The 16,447-nt window shown below is 40.2% G+C and overlaps 1 protein-coding gene across 1 annotated transcript; it reads left to right on the forward strand.

Moving 5' to 3' along the window:
* The first annotated feature begins 1,293 nt into the window (after positions 1-1,293).
* spcs2 (signal peptidase complex subunit 2) lies at positions 1,294-9,281 on the forward strand. The gene is made up of 5 exons (XM_065024681.1): positions 1,294-1,399; positions 6,178-6,261; positions 6,373-6,532; positions 6,880-7,015; positions 7,163-9,281. Exons 1-5 carry the CDS (start codon positions 1,361-1,363, stop codon positions 7,347-7,349), a joined length of 606 nt encoding a protein of 201 aa, XP_064880753.1. The 5' UTR covers positions 1,294-1,360; the 3' UTR covers positions 7,350-9,281.
* Positions 9,282-16,447: the final 7,166 nt, after the last annotated feature.

The following is a 16,447-nucleotide window of genomic DNA, read 5'->3' on the forward strand; positions in this document are numbered from 1 at the left end:
AAAACATTTTGACACAACCACATTTAGCTATCGTAATCGCGGTTCTATGAACTAAGTGGCTCATTAGGTTGATTGAAAATGATGGGGGGGGTGACAAAATAGCCCTCTGGAAAAAAAAGGGTGTGTGTTCCCCTCACTTACAGTGGGGCAAAAAAAGCATTTAGTCAGCCACCAACCGTGCAAGTTCTCACACCCAGAAATATGGGAGAGGCCTGTAACCTTCATCATAGGTACACTTCAATCCCCTTGGGCCAACCATTCCACTCATCTGCTCCAGCCATTACCACAAGCCCGTTCTCCCCAATTAAGTTGCCACCAACCTCCTGTGATACATACATACCTACCTACCTACCTACCTACATACATACATACATACATACTAGGACAGAGAAAGATCCATAGTCCCCCTCGATTACATAATGAAAACTAAAATGAGCTTTTTGGTCTTAATTTAAGGTTAGGGTTAGGCATACGTTTATCAGTGTGGTTAGGGTTATGTTTCAAATCAGATATTAAGATCAATTGTAGAAATGGGCGGGGTTTATGCCTGTTAGTTGACGACCCTATAGGCAGTGTGAGCTAAAATAAGGGGATTCGATTAGTCTGGCCCGGGCGCCTGGTAATGCGAGTTTTGCATTGGTTGACAGTGGCTGTATTTGTTTGGCCTCCCGGGCGCGAGCCAGGCCCCCCGTTCAAAGCCCACGGCGAAGTAGGGTCAAACAAAAGTGACGTAATTAAGCACGTGGAGTTATGACTTGAATTCTGTGTTTCACATGCAAACGTGAGTGCTTTTGATAAGAAAATGTTGACGTATATTTTATGGAAAGATATTGTATGTTTCTGGTTGACAACATGACCGAGCAGCGCGGGCCATGTTCAGGTTCCCTGCGGTTCAGCATAATCGATTTGGCCCATTGTGAATCGTAATTATTTGTTTTAACCGTTTGTTTTAAGCATCCATCAACTGCTAATGATATTAAGTACATTTCATATTCACAAATGCAAATGGTCTAATTCAAAACCTAACTTTTTTCACTTTATAAATGAATTTAAACAATACGGCACTGCTTTAACTAAAATGAAAAACAAAAAGGCAATTCAAACCTGTTGTATTATTAATTAATATGATTTGTTTGTTTAGGATATCTGGCAATGTAAATAGTTTGTATGTATGCTTGTTTGCATATGACTATTCCTCTTTTGTTTGTTGGTATTTTTTAATAAAAAAATAAATGAAAGCGTCCGGACGACTTCCGTAAACGTACATCGTTCCTAGTTAATTTGGTTGGCTGCTAAAAATTACGATTTTAGCCAATCACATTGTCCCAGGTCACACACAGCAAATGTACAGGAAGGAAAGATGGCAGCCAGAAATGGGAAAAATGGTCTACTTGAGAAAGTAAGAATTATTTTACACCATCATTTATGAGACACAGGGATCGGTAATTAAACCTGTCGTGCTTGGGTCTTTTTCAATAGTTGGCCGCCTAGCCGATATTGTATTACTCCACGGCAAGCATGTCTATCAGACAGACCGTTCATTTTGAGCATAAGCTAACGTTAAACACTAGTTTTTAGCAAGCTACTGTAATTTTATAAGGCTGGAAGGAAATAAAGGAATTGGCCATGCAAATAACGTGGCTTTTAGTGGTAACGTTATTTGTATGTTGTAATTTCAAGAGGAACGCAGATCTCATTTGAAGTGAGGGAAGCTGTTTGACCAGCTAGCTAACTTGGCTAAGTTATTGCTAGCCATGCTAGCTAATATTCTTCCTGGTTGATGTTGGCTAGTCCGATGTTAACACGACGCGCTAGATACACTAACGTTATATATCCAAAAGTATGGAGACATCCCTTCAAATTAGTGGATTCGGCTATTTCAGTCACACCCGTTACCGACAGGTGTATAAATTCGAGCACACAGCCATGCAATCTCCATAGACAAAAATAGGCAGAAAAATGACCTTACTGAAGAACTCAGTGTGTCTTAATTACATCCAAATGTGGGGCAGAACTGATACAGTAGTGCACAGAGAAAGCTCTGAACATAAAAAAATATTAGCTTGATACGGTCATCATGAACGAATTGGAGGGGCTTGGCCTTTCAACGTGGCACCGTCATAGGATACCACTTTTCCAACAAGTCCATTCATAACATTTCTGCCCTGCTAGAGTTGTCCCGAACAACTGTAAGTGCTGTTATTGTGAACTGGAACAGTCTAAGAGCAACAACGGCTCAGCTGTGAAGTGGTAGGCCACACTAGCTCACAGAAATGGACTGCCGGGTGCTGTTGCGCGTAAAAAATCGTCTGTCTTGGTTGCAACACTCACTACCGAGTTCCAAACGGCCTCTGGAAGCAATGTCAGCACAAGAACTGTTTATCGGAAGCTTCATGAAATTAGTTTCCTTGGCTGAGTAGTCGCACACAAGCCTAAGATCACCGTGCACAATGTCAAAAGACGGCTGGAGTGGCAAGAATCTTCACCATCTGGCAGTCCGACAGACAAGTAAAAATACTTTAAAGTACTACTTAAGTAGTTTTTTGTGGGTATCTGTACTTTTCTATTAATATTTTTGACACTTTTACTTTTACTTCACTACATTCCTAAATCAAATCATATACTTTTTACTACATGCATTTTACCTGACACCCAAAAGTACTCGTTACATTTTGAATGCTTAGCAGGACAGGAAATGGTCCAATTCACGCACTTCTCAAGACATGGTCATCCCTTCTGCCTCTGATTTGACGGACTCACTAAAGACAAATCATATTTTGTAAATGATGTCTGAGGGTTTTTGTGTGCCCATGGCTATCCATACATTTTAAAAACAAGAAAATGGTGCCTTCTGCTTTGCTTAAAATAAGGAATTTGAAATGATTTATACTAGGGGTGCATGATATATCGGTGAACATATCGGAATCGGTTGATATTAGCTAAGAATGTCAACATCGTTATTGGCCCGATGTCTAGTTTAACACCGATGTTAAAAACCGATTTCAAAGCTACCGTGCATACCTATATTATGTAGGTACATGACGTAATAACGGCATATAAAATTTGGCGCTACTACACGTGCAACAAAGCATTCCTAACCTAGCCCGGTCGAGCAGTCATTTGAAAGAGTAAGACCATTTTAGCAAGATCATAAAGGCGAAACCATTAAAGCCAAGATAATGGATTCATTGCCCTTGATATTCAACCGTTCTCCGTCGTGGGTGATGTTGGCTTTCGCCGGCTGGTCGAGCACTGGTACACACTACGCTATTTTTCAGACGTTGCCCTACCGGAGTTACACAGTAATAGCATCACTGCTATTACTGTAGCTTCACGACATGCATACAATGGAATGCAGTTTGGGTCTTTTGCGTGTCAAAAAAGATACAGTAGCACTGTCAAAGCAGTACAGAAAGGTCTGCAAACAAACACCGGCCACAAATTATGTGTTTACAATACACAGTTGGTAATAAAGAATAATTTGTTTGATCGCAACTTCTGGCGTAGCTTTAGCTTGGTACCTAGCTAGCACCAATGCAACCAGCCTGAAAACAATGACCAGTAGAATCTGCAGTCATTTTCATTATTGTTAGCAATGATTTAGGAATCCTTGTAAGTATTAGCTAGTTTGTCACTTGTGGTTCGGTTCGCCTATTGAAATGTAACTTCAATTCATGAAAAAAAATTGCTAGCCAGCTTCTTAACCCTGTTGCCCAAAGCTAATGTTATAAGCAGCCAGCTAGCTTCATCTGGCTAGTGAGGCTCGACCGGGTTGTGTTGTGAAGCTAGCCACAATAACGATTAGGCACAATAGTGGAATTTGCGGTTTGCCTTTAAAATAAGTGCCATTGACAATGATGCAAATTAATACAAATAGTAGAATTATGCCATGAAGGCTAACCGCAAAGTCCACTTTATAAGACGGGTATGAACTGTTTTATAAATTAGGGTTATTTTAGATGTTACCTAGCTATATTGTTAGCTAGCTAACTAATAGCTACTGAAACAGATTATGTTGTGTTATTTGACACAACAAATAGTGTTATTTGACGTCTCTTTTTTGACACGCAAACAGCGTTCCATAGAACGCTCCTTGCCCAAACGGCGTTCCATAGAAATCCTGGTTGAGAATGAAATGGCTGAACAACGAAACTGCACAGCAAGTAAGTGAAGGAAATAGGGTTTGATTATGTTTTACTGGTAATGGGGACTAAAGTAGATGCCAACAAAATAACTTTTTGCTCTGTGTGGTGTGTGTGTGTAACCTTTATTTAACTAGGCAAGTCAGTTAAGAACAAATTCTTATTTACAATGACGGCCTGGACGACACTGGGCCAATTGTGCGCCGCCCTATGGGACTCCCAATCGTGGCCAGATGTGATACAGCTTGGATTCGAACCAGGGACTGTAGTGCCTTAGACCACTGCGTCCATTTGTGTGTTAATTGTTTAACTGTACTAGAATGCTTAAAAAGGCCGCTAAAATGTTAAATATCGGTTATCTGTATAGTTTTTTTGTCAAGGAAAATATTGGATATCGGTATCGGCCAAAAAAGTAATATCGGTGCATCATTAATTTATACTTTTACTTTTAATACTTATGTATATTTTAGCAATTACACTTTTGGTACTGCAGTATATTTGGAATCAAATACTTTTTAGACTTTTACTCAACTAGTATCTTACTGGGTGATTTACTTGAGTAACTTTCTATTAATATATATATATATATATATACTTTTACTCTATGACATTTTGGATCTTTTTCCACCACTGATGTACACACACATACTACCGTTCAAAAGTTTGGGGTGACTTAGAAAATTTCTTGTTTTTGAAAGAAAAGCAAATGTTTTGTCCATTTAAAATAGCTAACACAACGTGCCATTGGAACACAGGAGTCATGGTTGCTGATAATGGGCCTCTGTAGATATTCCATTAAAAAATCAGCCGTTTACAGCTACATTAGTCATTTACAACATTGTCTACACTATATTTCTGATCAATTTGATGTTATTTTAATGGACAAAATGTGCTTTTCTTTCAAAAACAAGGACATTTCTAAGTGACCCCAAACTTTAGAGCGGTAATGTGTGTGTAGATACAGTTGAAGTCGGAAGTTTACATTTAAACTCAGTTTTTCACAATTCCTGAACGTTTAATCCAAGTAAGAATTCCCTGTTTTAGGTCAGTTAGGATCACCACATTATTTTAAGAATGTGAAATGTCAGAATAATAGTAGAGAGAATGATTTATTTCAGCTTTTCTTTCTTTCATCACATTCCCAGTGGGTCAGAAGTTTACATGCACTCAATTAATATTTGGTAGCATTGCCTTTAAATAGTTTAACTTGGGTCAAACGTTTCGGGTAGCCTTCCACAATCTTCCCACAATAAGTTGGGTGAATTTTGGCCCATTCCTCCTGACAGAGCTGGTGTAACTGAGTCAGGTTTGTTGGCCTCCTTGCTTGCACACGCTTTTTTAGTTCTGCCCACACATTTTCTATAGGATTGAGGTCAGGGCTTTGTGATGGCCACTCCAATACCTTGACTTTGTTGTCCTTTAGCCATTTTGCCAAAACATACATGCATACATACATCACATTCTTTGCTCAAGTGTATTTTAGACTGTTATTGTCATATCTTATTGCTTTCTAGCTACTCTGTTGACAGTTCTTCAGGAACTTGTGGTAGCTAACTAGCTTGTAAATTGTTTACAAACAAATTAGTGAATGTGCTAGGATGTTTTGAAAGTTGGATCATCTTATATCCTTTGTGGCTTTAAGTGTTCTTACCTTGTGATTTTGAACATTCAAAGCAACTAGGAAACATCCATGGCAGGCATTGTCACCTTAGCTTGCTACATAACTTCTGAGGGATAGAAAGCACGAGCACCACCACAAATCAGCCTACACAACTGCACACACACCCCTCGTTGCTATGACAACTAGCATAGCCTTGTCAGCAGATGACTGCTGTCTGAACACACACACACACATCCGATATGGTCACTTATAACTTGCTGTTTGGACAGTCAGCAGTCCAAAATGAATTTGAGCATTAAAGGCCTGCAGTGTGAACAAGGCTTAATTGTAATCTGTAATAGGAGTTTGGTACAGGAGGAAACTCTGTCAAGAACTGTGTTGCTCATTCTATTGACCATTGTCATTTGCTTTCAGTGGAGGATTGATGAGAAACCTGTGAAGATTGACAAATGGGATGGTGCAGCTGTCAAGAATTCTCTTGATGATGCAGCAAAGAAGGTTTGCATACAGTACATTGAGGGGAGTTTCAACATTCTCTTGTATGTTAAAAAGGTGTATGGTTTTGATATTTTACATATGTTTTGATCATATTTTTCCAACATTCATCAGGTCCTCTTGGAGAAGTATGGTTATGCAGAGAACTTCAATCTCGTAGATGGACGTCTCCTTATTTGCACAATCTCCTGCCTCTTCGCCATCGTAGCTTTAATTTGGGACTTCCTTTATCCATTCCCCGAGTCCAAGCCAGTCCTGGCAATCTGTGTCATATCATATCCTTTTAATGGAAAAATAATTAAATTACTGCTTTGTCACAATATACATGTATGAAGGTGGCCTACAGTTTGAGGTAATTTAGTACTACAACCTAACATGCCTTATTGCTTTTATAAAAACAATTCCAACTGGGGATATTGCTTTAATGTCCTCTACAGTTGTATTTCTTTTTTTAGATTAACAGACTGATGCTGATAACATGTTTTTGGCTATTATTACTCACCCAAAGTCTTTTACTGCCCAAATTGAGACTCACGGCTTAGTAACTTCATTGTCCTTCCAAAAATGTTAATTATTGGATTCTGGAATTTATATATTCAAGTTTTCCCTAACTGATCCTTACTTATTTCATAATGATGGGCATTCTAACCTTATATACCTCCTACCAAGAAAAGAACATCTTCCTTGTTTCTGTCCAGAAGGACCCCGCTGGCATGGACCCTGACCACACTTGGCAGCTTTCATCTAGTCTGAAAAGGTTTTTTTTTTTTTTATGGTTTACTTTTTGTGCAGTTTTTTTGGTACTACCACATTTTCTGAGTAATGCCTGGTAATGTTTTTAATTTATCTGGACATCTATCTTGAAAAGTCCTGCCTAGCAAATTGTGACTTCTACTCTCTGCAGGTTTGATGACCAGTACACACTAAGAGTGTCCTTCTCAGATGGGAAGTCGAAACACACGCGGGTGCAAGAGATCACGAAGTCTGTGGGGGCTTTCTTTGACGGGAACGGAACACTGGTCATGGACCAGTTTGAAAAGTGTGTGTCAAAACTCCATGATACCTTGGCCACTGAAAAGAAGACAAAATAATAATGATCAGACATAGCCTTCTTTACAATGCTGCACCACACTGGCAGAAACTGCAGTAGAGCACACTGGTATTGTACGGTCCTGGGTGCATTTGAATTAGTTATTGGTTGTTATAAAAGTCTGCACGCCAGCATTTGTTGTCCATTATTTAATTTGTCCAATAAATTTTGACTGTTGTGCATACATTTTTTTTCTTCCTATGTTTACCTTGATACAAGTCTCATCTAGACATTGATTTTAAGAACCCCTAAGACAACTCAAAACAAAGATTAATAAAATATTTCTTGCACCACTCAAGTTATCTTCACCATTGAATGGTCGTTCTAAAAATGAAGAGATTAGTCCTTTTATTTTATTGTTTAACTTCTCTTCCCCACATTTTATGCTGCCTTACATAATGTGTGCAGTGAATGACCAGATCATTGTTGGAAATGATGTAAAATACGTATAGTTTTTGTCCTGAAAGCCTTATTCAATGTAACTAGTGTATTTTAAAAGCTTTGCAATTCTACATGTATTTTTCTGTTTATGGATTTTGTTACTACAGTATGTAGTTACCATAAGGCTTTAAAGGGCAAAAGTAGTGTCAGCACCATTCCTCTCTTCAGTACATGGTTTGTTGGAAGTGTTTCTTTCAAGTTTTGGTGAAACTGCCAAGTCCTTCTGCGATATTACAGCAACAAATATGTTACTTTGAAAAAATGTTTTCCCCCTCCAGATATTGAACATCATTGCACGCAGAGAAGAACCGCAGAGTATGTACTGCGATTTTATTTGTATATAACAGCGCCACTGGTATATATATGATCGGTGGCGCTGTTTCACCTTTCGCGGCTCTCAGCTTTAAAGCAGTGGTAATTGTTTTGATGTACATGTTTTGTCAACGATTTGGAAATTAAATAGTAGTGATTAGTTGTCCTCACGTAGGAGTGCATGACCATTGGTTTTCAATTTCCAGTCTCACAGAATATTGAATACACAAGCACATTTTTTTTGGACTTATATTGGTAAAGTCCTGGATTCAGTTTATTTCTCTGTAGTATGACTTTAAAAGTGAGTGGTACAGAGACATTGCCGTTTTTGTCCGTAGATTTTTGGCTTTAGCAACCTTATTGTACGTTCCTGTTCTTCATATAAGTTTAAAATGAAGTTAGAAATCATTTTTACATTGTCTACTTATTTGGTATGTGTCTCAATGAATAGAAGTGCTGATCTGGGCCTGTGTCCACACAGTGTCTCAGAGTAGAAAAGTTGTCCTAAATGCTGGAAATAGAGATATTTTACTCCTTCTCTTATGTGTATGCATGAAGCCTCATAAATCGAGTCCCACCTTGTCGACAGATATATATGAGACCTCATGAGCTGTCATAAACAGTTAAGAGTTACCAGCTGGTGTCTTGATATAGAAAAATGCACAGAAAGGCAATTGCTTTGGTGTTGTTGAAATAATGTTTTGATATTTCTGTATGATCAACCCATCTTGACCCACATGCAACAGTATGCTTTTGACAATGATTTCACCTGAGGCCTAATTTAGGAGAGACCGGGACATGTCACACTTTTCGCTTAAGTGTAGATTTCTCAGCATTGGTATATCTATTAAGACCAATCTAAATATTGCCCCAAAAATTGCACGTTTTTTCAAAACGTATTGCAAAATTAAGTTATTACTGATAAACACTGAGCAGTTGTGACATCCTGCAACTTTTTTATGTTGCCAAAATGGTCTATTGCTCTGTCATACAGTACGTTTTTAGTTTGTGTTGTCATAATCTACCCAGCTAAAATGCTTGCTAGCTAGAAAAACATCCTTGCTTGGGCAACAATGGACCAGCTAAGTTTGCTAGCTACACTGAACCAAAATATAAACGCAACATGTAAAGTGCTGGTCCAATGTTTCATGAGCTGAAATAAAAGATTCCAGAAATGTTCCATATGCACAAGAAACTTATTTCTCTAAAATGTTGTGCACAAATTTGTTTAGTGAGAATTGTATCCTTTGTCAAGATAATCCAGCCACCTGACAGGTGTGGCATATCAAGAAGCTGTTTAAACAGCATGATCATTACACAGGTTTATCTTGTGCTGTGGACAATAAAAGGCCACTCTAAAATGTGCAGTTTTGTCACGCAACGCAATGCCACAAATGTCTCAATTTTTGAGGGAGCGTGCAAATGGCATGCTGATTGCAGGAAAGTCCACCAGAGCTGATTCCAGAAAACTTAATGTCATTTTAGAGAATTTGTCAGTATGTCCAACAGGCCTCAACAACCGCAGACCACGTGTAAACATGCCAGCCAGGACCTCCACATCTGGCTTCTTCACCTTTGGGATCATCAGAGGGGCTGCTGAGGAGTATTTATGTCTGTAATAAATGTGAAATCCATAGATTAGTGCCTTATGAATTTATTTCAATTGACTGATTTCCTTATATGAAATGTAACTCAGTAAAATCTTTGAAATTGTTTCATGTGGCGTTTATATATTTTTTCAGTATAGTTAACGTGAGTCTAGTAGACTACATCTAGGCTACATATTGAACTTATGAGCTACAGATACTGAGACAGAGGGGTGCGGTTTTCCTCCCTCGCTCTGATGATTTCTCTGGTGAGTTTCAGCCACTTGCAAATTGAAAGATAATTATGAAAACACAGAGAGATGAAAGAGAAATGATTTTATAATAAATAAATAAAAATATTGGTCAAATATTTGGGGAAGCCTTTTTTCCCTTGGCATCCATGCCACTGGAGCAAAGTCATTGTAGCCTATTATTTTACTTCCCCTAGCTTTGAGAACCATGACATGAGCATGGGCTGACCTTGTATTGCTGTAGCACAGCCGCATAGCCTTCCAGCAGCCTTTCAAATGTTGCACCATGTCCATTACAATGTAGAAAAATGTGTCTCCAAACCATTCAATAGGAGCTTCATCTTATTCTTTCTGTCTATGGTGGATTCGTGGCCGCAATTTATGGAACGTGCCAAAACTTTGGAGATAACAATAGATGGCAAAGTCAAAGATGCTGGTTTTCCCCTATCAATCCGTGGCAAAGTTTTCCATAAATGCTTCTGGAAAATCCAGCTCCAGAACCAGGATAGCCTAGCCAGCTGGCTAATCTTTTGAATACGGTGTAGCAACAACAGATAACATTAGCTAGCTATGTAGATAAGGTTAGCATGCTTGATAGCTACAATGACATTTGTCAGTACTCTACTTGTTGTTATTTCTCCACTTCCCGTAGAAATCGCCACAACGTTCCCAACCCCAATTTCTGAATAGGTATTAGCAGCCTGCGTCATTCTTTGGAAGTGGAACCTAAATGAGAATTTCCACAATTATATTGAAATAGGGGCTGCATTGCCCTCTGGGGGTGGCATTTTAAGCTAAATTCCTACAATTCTACACATTTTGCCATGTCATATGCCATGTTAATATGATATTTGAGTGAGAATAACAAAATCAATTGGGGCCCCCTAGAGGTCAAGGCCCATGACTGACATAACAAGAGAAAAACTGCTGATGCACAACCACATTTTGAAATTGCACCTGGTTTATTTTATGAATCGTGCTTTCAATAGTTGAAACCCCGACTGAATTCCTAAAAATAAAATATATACAGTACCAGTCAAAAGTTTGGACACACCTACTCATTGAAGGGTTTTTCTTTTTTAAGTATTTTCTACATTGTACAATAATAGTGAAGACATGACAACTATGAAATAACACATATGGAATCATGTAGTAGCTCAAAAAGTGTTTAAACTTTTTTCAGGCTAGGGTCTATTTTTCTCCACTTCCTGTCTGACTGACGTGCCCAAAGTAAACTGCCTGTTACTCAGGCCCAGAAGCCAGAATATGCATATAATCGGTACCATTGGATAGAAAACTTCGAAGTTTGTAGAAATGTCTATAACACAATAGATATGGTAGGAGAAAAACCAAAGAAAAACTAACCGGAATTGGGGTTTTTTGAGAGCCCATGCTCTTCCAATGGAACGTATAGGGTCATATCCAAATCCAGCTTCCAGATTGAAATTCCTTTGGTTTCCACTAGATGTCAACCGTCTTTGTTCAAGGTTTCAGGCTTGTTTCTTCCCAAACGAGGAAGAATTTTGAGTTTTAGTACTGGGAGTCAGAGATGGAAATCACTCGCAAAGAAAAGGACACGCACATGTTAACTTTGCTTTCCTATTGAACATACTTCTTTCTGTATGAAATATTATAGTCTAATTACATTTTAGGGCACCTGAGGATTAAATAGAAACGTATATTTTGACTTGTTTTAACAAAGTTTAGTGGTAGCTTTTTGGATTCCTTTCTCTGCATGTTGAACGAGTGGATTACTCAAATTGATGGCTCTAACTAAACAGACTTTTTGGGATATAAAGAAGGATTTTATCTAACAAAACGACCATGCATGTTGTAGCTGGGACCCTTTGAATTGCAAATCAGAGGAAGATTTTCAAAAAGTAAGTCAATATTTAATCGCAATTTGTGATTTTTTGAAGTCTATGCTGGTTGAAAAATATTTTGATGTGGGGCGCCGCCCTCAAACAATCACATGACATGCTTCACTGTAAAGCCTATTGTAAATCGGACAATGCAGTTAGATGAACAAGACTTTACGTTTTTAACCAATATAAAACACTTGTACATGCCTAAATGTTTAATGTCCATAATTATGATTATTTATTTTAATTGCTCGCCCTCCAATTTCACCAGAAGTTGTCGACATGTGTCCTGCTGGCAGCATAAGAAGTTTTAAACAAATCAAAATATATTTTAGATTTTAGATAATTCAAAGTATTCACCCTTTGCTTTGATGACAGCTTTGTACTCTTGGCATTCTCTCATCCAGCTTCATGAGGAATGCTTTTCCAAATCAAATCAAATCAAAATTTATTTGTCACATACACATGGTTAGCAGATGTTAATGCGAGTGTAGCGAAATGCTTGTGCTTCTAGTTCCGACAATGCAGTAATAACCAACAAGTAATCTAACTAACAATTCCAAAACTACTGTCTTATACACAGTGTAAGGGGATAAAGAATATGTACATAAGATATATGAATGAGTGATGGTACAGAGCAGCATAGGCAAGATACAGTAGATGGTATTGAGTACAGTATATACATATGAGATGAGTATGTAAACAAAGTGGCTAGTGATACATGTCTTATATTCAGTAGTTCTTCTCGACTGTATGTAATGAAACCTAAGATGACCTGGGGTACTAATGTAAGAAATAACACGTAAAACAAACAAAAAACTGCATAGTTTCCTAGGAACGCGATGCGAGGCGGCCATCTCTGTCGGCCCCGGAAGTTGATGACAAATGATAGTCCCATTAAACGCATGCCAGATTGGATGGTGTATCGCTGCAGAATGCTGTGGTAGCCATGCTGGTTAAGTGTGCATTGAATTCTAAATAAATCACTGACAGTGTCACCAGAAAGCACCATCACACCTCCTCCTCCATGCTTCACATTGGGAACCACACATGCGGAGATCATCCGTTCATCTACTCTGCGTCTCACAAAGACACGGCGGTTGGAACCAAAAATCTAAAATTTGGACTCATTAGACCAAAGGACAGATTTCCACCGGTCTATTGTTTATTGCTTGTGTTTCTTGGCCCAATCAAGTCTCTTCTTCTTACTAGTGTCCTTTAGTAGTGGTTTCTTTGCAGCAATTCGACCATGAAGGCCTGATTCACGCAGTCTCCTCTGAAAAGTTGATGTTAAGATGTGTATGTTACTTGAACTCTGTGAAGCATTTATTTGGGCTACAATCTAATGCTGTTAACTCTAATGAACTTATCCTCTGCAGCAGAGGTAACTCTGGCTTTTCCTTTCCTGTGGCGGTCCTCATGAGAGCCAGTTTCATCATAGCTGTTGATGGTTTTTGCAACTGCACTTGAAAAAACGTTCAAAGTTCTTGACATTTTCCGTATTGACTGACCTTCATGTCTTAAAGTAGTGATGGACTGTTATTTCTCTTTGCTTATTTGAGCATTTCTTGCCATAATATGGACTTGGTCTTTTACCAAATAGGGCTATCTTCTGTATACCACCCCTACCTTGTCACAACACAACTGATTGGCTGAAACGCATTAAGAGGGAAAGAAATTCCACAAATGAACTTAACAAGGCACACCTGTTAATTGAAATGCATTCCAGGTGATTACCTGCTTGTTGAGAGAGTGCCAACAGCGTGCAAAGCTGTTACCAAGGCAATGGTTGGCTCCTTTCAGAAACTAAAATCTAAAATATATTTTCATTTGTTTAGCACTTTTTTAGTTACTACATGATTCCCTATGTGTTGTTTCATAGTTATGTCTTCACTATTATTCTACAATGTAGGAAATAGTAAAAATGCTTATATCACTTTTGCCTGGAGCCGGCCATGCATTGATGTCTGTGCCCAGTAGGTCTTTCCTTAAGTAGGACAGGACAGTTGTACAGGACAGTTGTATTTTTTTATCCATTTGATGCTGATTAGTATGCTGTTGTATCAAAAATGTATTTTGCAATCTGCAATGTTTGAATTTCCAACTTTAATTACTGAACAAGTTATTACATTATTGCCACCAGCCAGCAGTGTAAATGGCAGCCTTGGAACACATACAGTGAGGGAAAAAAGTATTTGATCCCCTGCTGATTTTGTACGTTTGCCCACTGACAAAGAAATTATCAGTCTATAATTTAATGGTAGGTTCATTTGAACAATGAGAGACAGAATAACAACAACGAAAAATCCAGAAAAACTGATGTAAAAAATGTTATACATTTATTTGCATTTTAGTGAGGGAAATAAGTATGGGGCCAGAGCTGACTGTTGTTCAGGAGGCTGGGCAGGTGGCATGGCAACAGAAAAGTCCTGCCTGACCACTGGAGCAGTGGCCACGTTCGGTATGTTCACAGGAGCAGAAACCTGTGTAGACAGTGGAGAAGGTGCTGGGAGAGTGAAATCCCCAGAGAGCAACCTTCGACCATGTGCATGCGCAGTCATTTTCTAAGGACTGATTAAATCTTTTCTACCCCCCACAGTTAGCCAGCGGGTGATAGAAAGCAGTGTGGGTGACACCTTTGGCTGCGAGGTAAGAGGTGAAGTGGTTTGATAGGAACTGGGGTCCATTGTCCATGTTAATGGCCAAGGCAGGCCCCAGCGAGCGAAGACCTGATCCAGAAAGTTGAATATGGTCTCCGCTGTGCCTGTGCCCATCGAAATGACTTTGGGCCATTTAGAGTGAAGATCATACAGCACAATGAGGAACTTTTGATAGTGTGGTACGTTGTGTATCTCCCCACAAACGTCGAGCTGTAGGTGCACTCAAGGCCCAAATGGCCAGTCCAGGGGATGAAGAGGGGGAGGAGCAGGTGAGGACCTGACAAGCTCTTCAAGTTCACAATCTATGCCAGGCCACCACACCATGTCACGATACCTCTGTTTCAGTTTGATGATGCCGAGATGACCTTTGTGCGCCATCGCTATTACACGACTCCTGATAGCCGAAGGGATCACTGGCCGCGTGCAATGCAGGCATCACCCCAGCTCAGTTTGTTTTTCACTTGTGAGAATGACTCCAGTTCTGATGGGACATGGGAAGGCCATCCTTTCCTGAAGAATGAGTTGTGCCAAATGTTGGTTCTGCAGTCAACGTGTCCTCGAGTTCATGCAGGGACACAGTGTTCTGTAGAGGAGAGTAGACAAGATGCACCAAAACCTCTTCACCATCTGTCACCATCTGAGTAGATGAGCTTTGTGTGTTGATGGGGCGGGACAGGAAGTCTGCTACAACACTGTCAGTTCTGGAGGGAGCTGTACTTGGAAATCGTACTGTTGTAACCAATCTGACCACCTATGGAGACGGAGAGACCTGTGTCTCCTGTCAGTGGTGGACATCAGGGCTTTCAGGGCTTGATGGTCTGTTCTGAGGGTGAAGAAGCGACCATAAAGGTAGAGATGCAAGCCCAGATGCAAGCCCAGATGCAAGCGAGAGCCTCGTGTTCCCCTACTGTGTACTTGTGCTCTGTCAGACTGATAGTGCGAGAGAACATCATGCAGCTGAGACAGGACAGGCCCCATAACCACTGCTGAGGCGTCGCAAGTCACCAGCGTGGGGCGGTTCAAGTGGAAATGAGCCAGGGTTGTAGACGTGGTGAGCAGACATTTTAGCTCCTTGAGCGCTGCCTGAGTCCAATTCCAAGGAGTATCCTGCTTAAGAAGCTGTCAGAGCAGTGACGTGATGAACAAGTATTCTGGTAGAAATCACATGTAGTAGGCGGTCATACCTAGGAAGGATGCCAACTGTGAAGCTGATGTGGGTGCGACACTTTGAGGATGGCATCCACATTTGACTGCAGCGGAGAGATGCCCTGGGATGACACCCGGGACCCCACAAAGTCTATAGCTGATGGTGGTTGAGGTGATGGCAGTTGAGGCTGGTGAACACCTGTTGTAGGCGCTCATCATGAGTGGCAACGTCTGACCCATGCACCACAAACAATACCGTCCAGTGTGAGTGATGAAGGCCGTTAAGTTCCTGCTCTCTGGATGAGGTCGAGCTTGGAAAAGATATGGGAGCCATGGAAGTGTGTTGTGAGCTCCTCCATTGTGGGTAGTAGATATTTGTCAGGCACCACTGCTTTGTTGGCTGCTCACATGTAAACGCAGGTTCTGATGCCCCCTGATTTCTTCTGAACGATCACCAGGTTTGACACCCAGGGAGAGGCATAGATGGGTTCGATTAGATCCTCAGCCACGAGACATTGGAGATCCCCCTTGACGCCTTAGCAGAAGGCCAGGGGAATCCGATGCAGCTGTTGAATTACAGGAGGAACCTTGGGGTCAAAGAGCGGTTTGTGTGTGAATGCAGTCAGACATCCCAAACCACTGAACAGCTCTGGATACTGTTGATACCATGGAGAAGACACATGAATTATCTTGGCCCCACTGTTGTGCTGTAGAGAGAATCCATGACTGACAAAAAGGTCCAGGCCCATGATGTTTGCACCCTGGCATGTGATGTGAAACGGGAAAGAGTCTAAGCCCCTCGAACCATAACGTACTGGGAGTTGGAGAAGGCCGACGATAT

The sequence above is a fragment of the Oncorhynchus nerka genome, linkage group LG11, assembly GCF_034236695.1.
Source record: "Oncorhynchus nerka isolate Pitt River linkage group LG11, Oner_Uvic_2.0, whole genome shotgun sequence".
In the NCBI taxonomy this organism is placed as follows: domain Eukaryota; kingdom Metazoa; phylum Chordata; class Actinopteri; order Salmoniformes; family Salmonidae; genus Oncorhynchus; species Oncorhynchus nerka.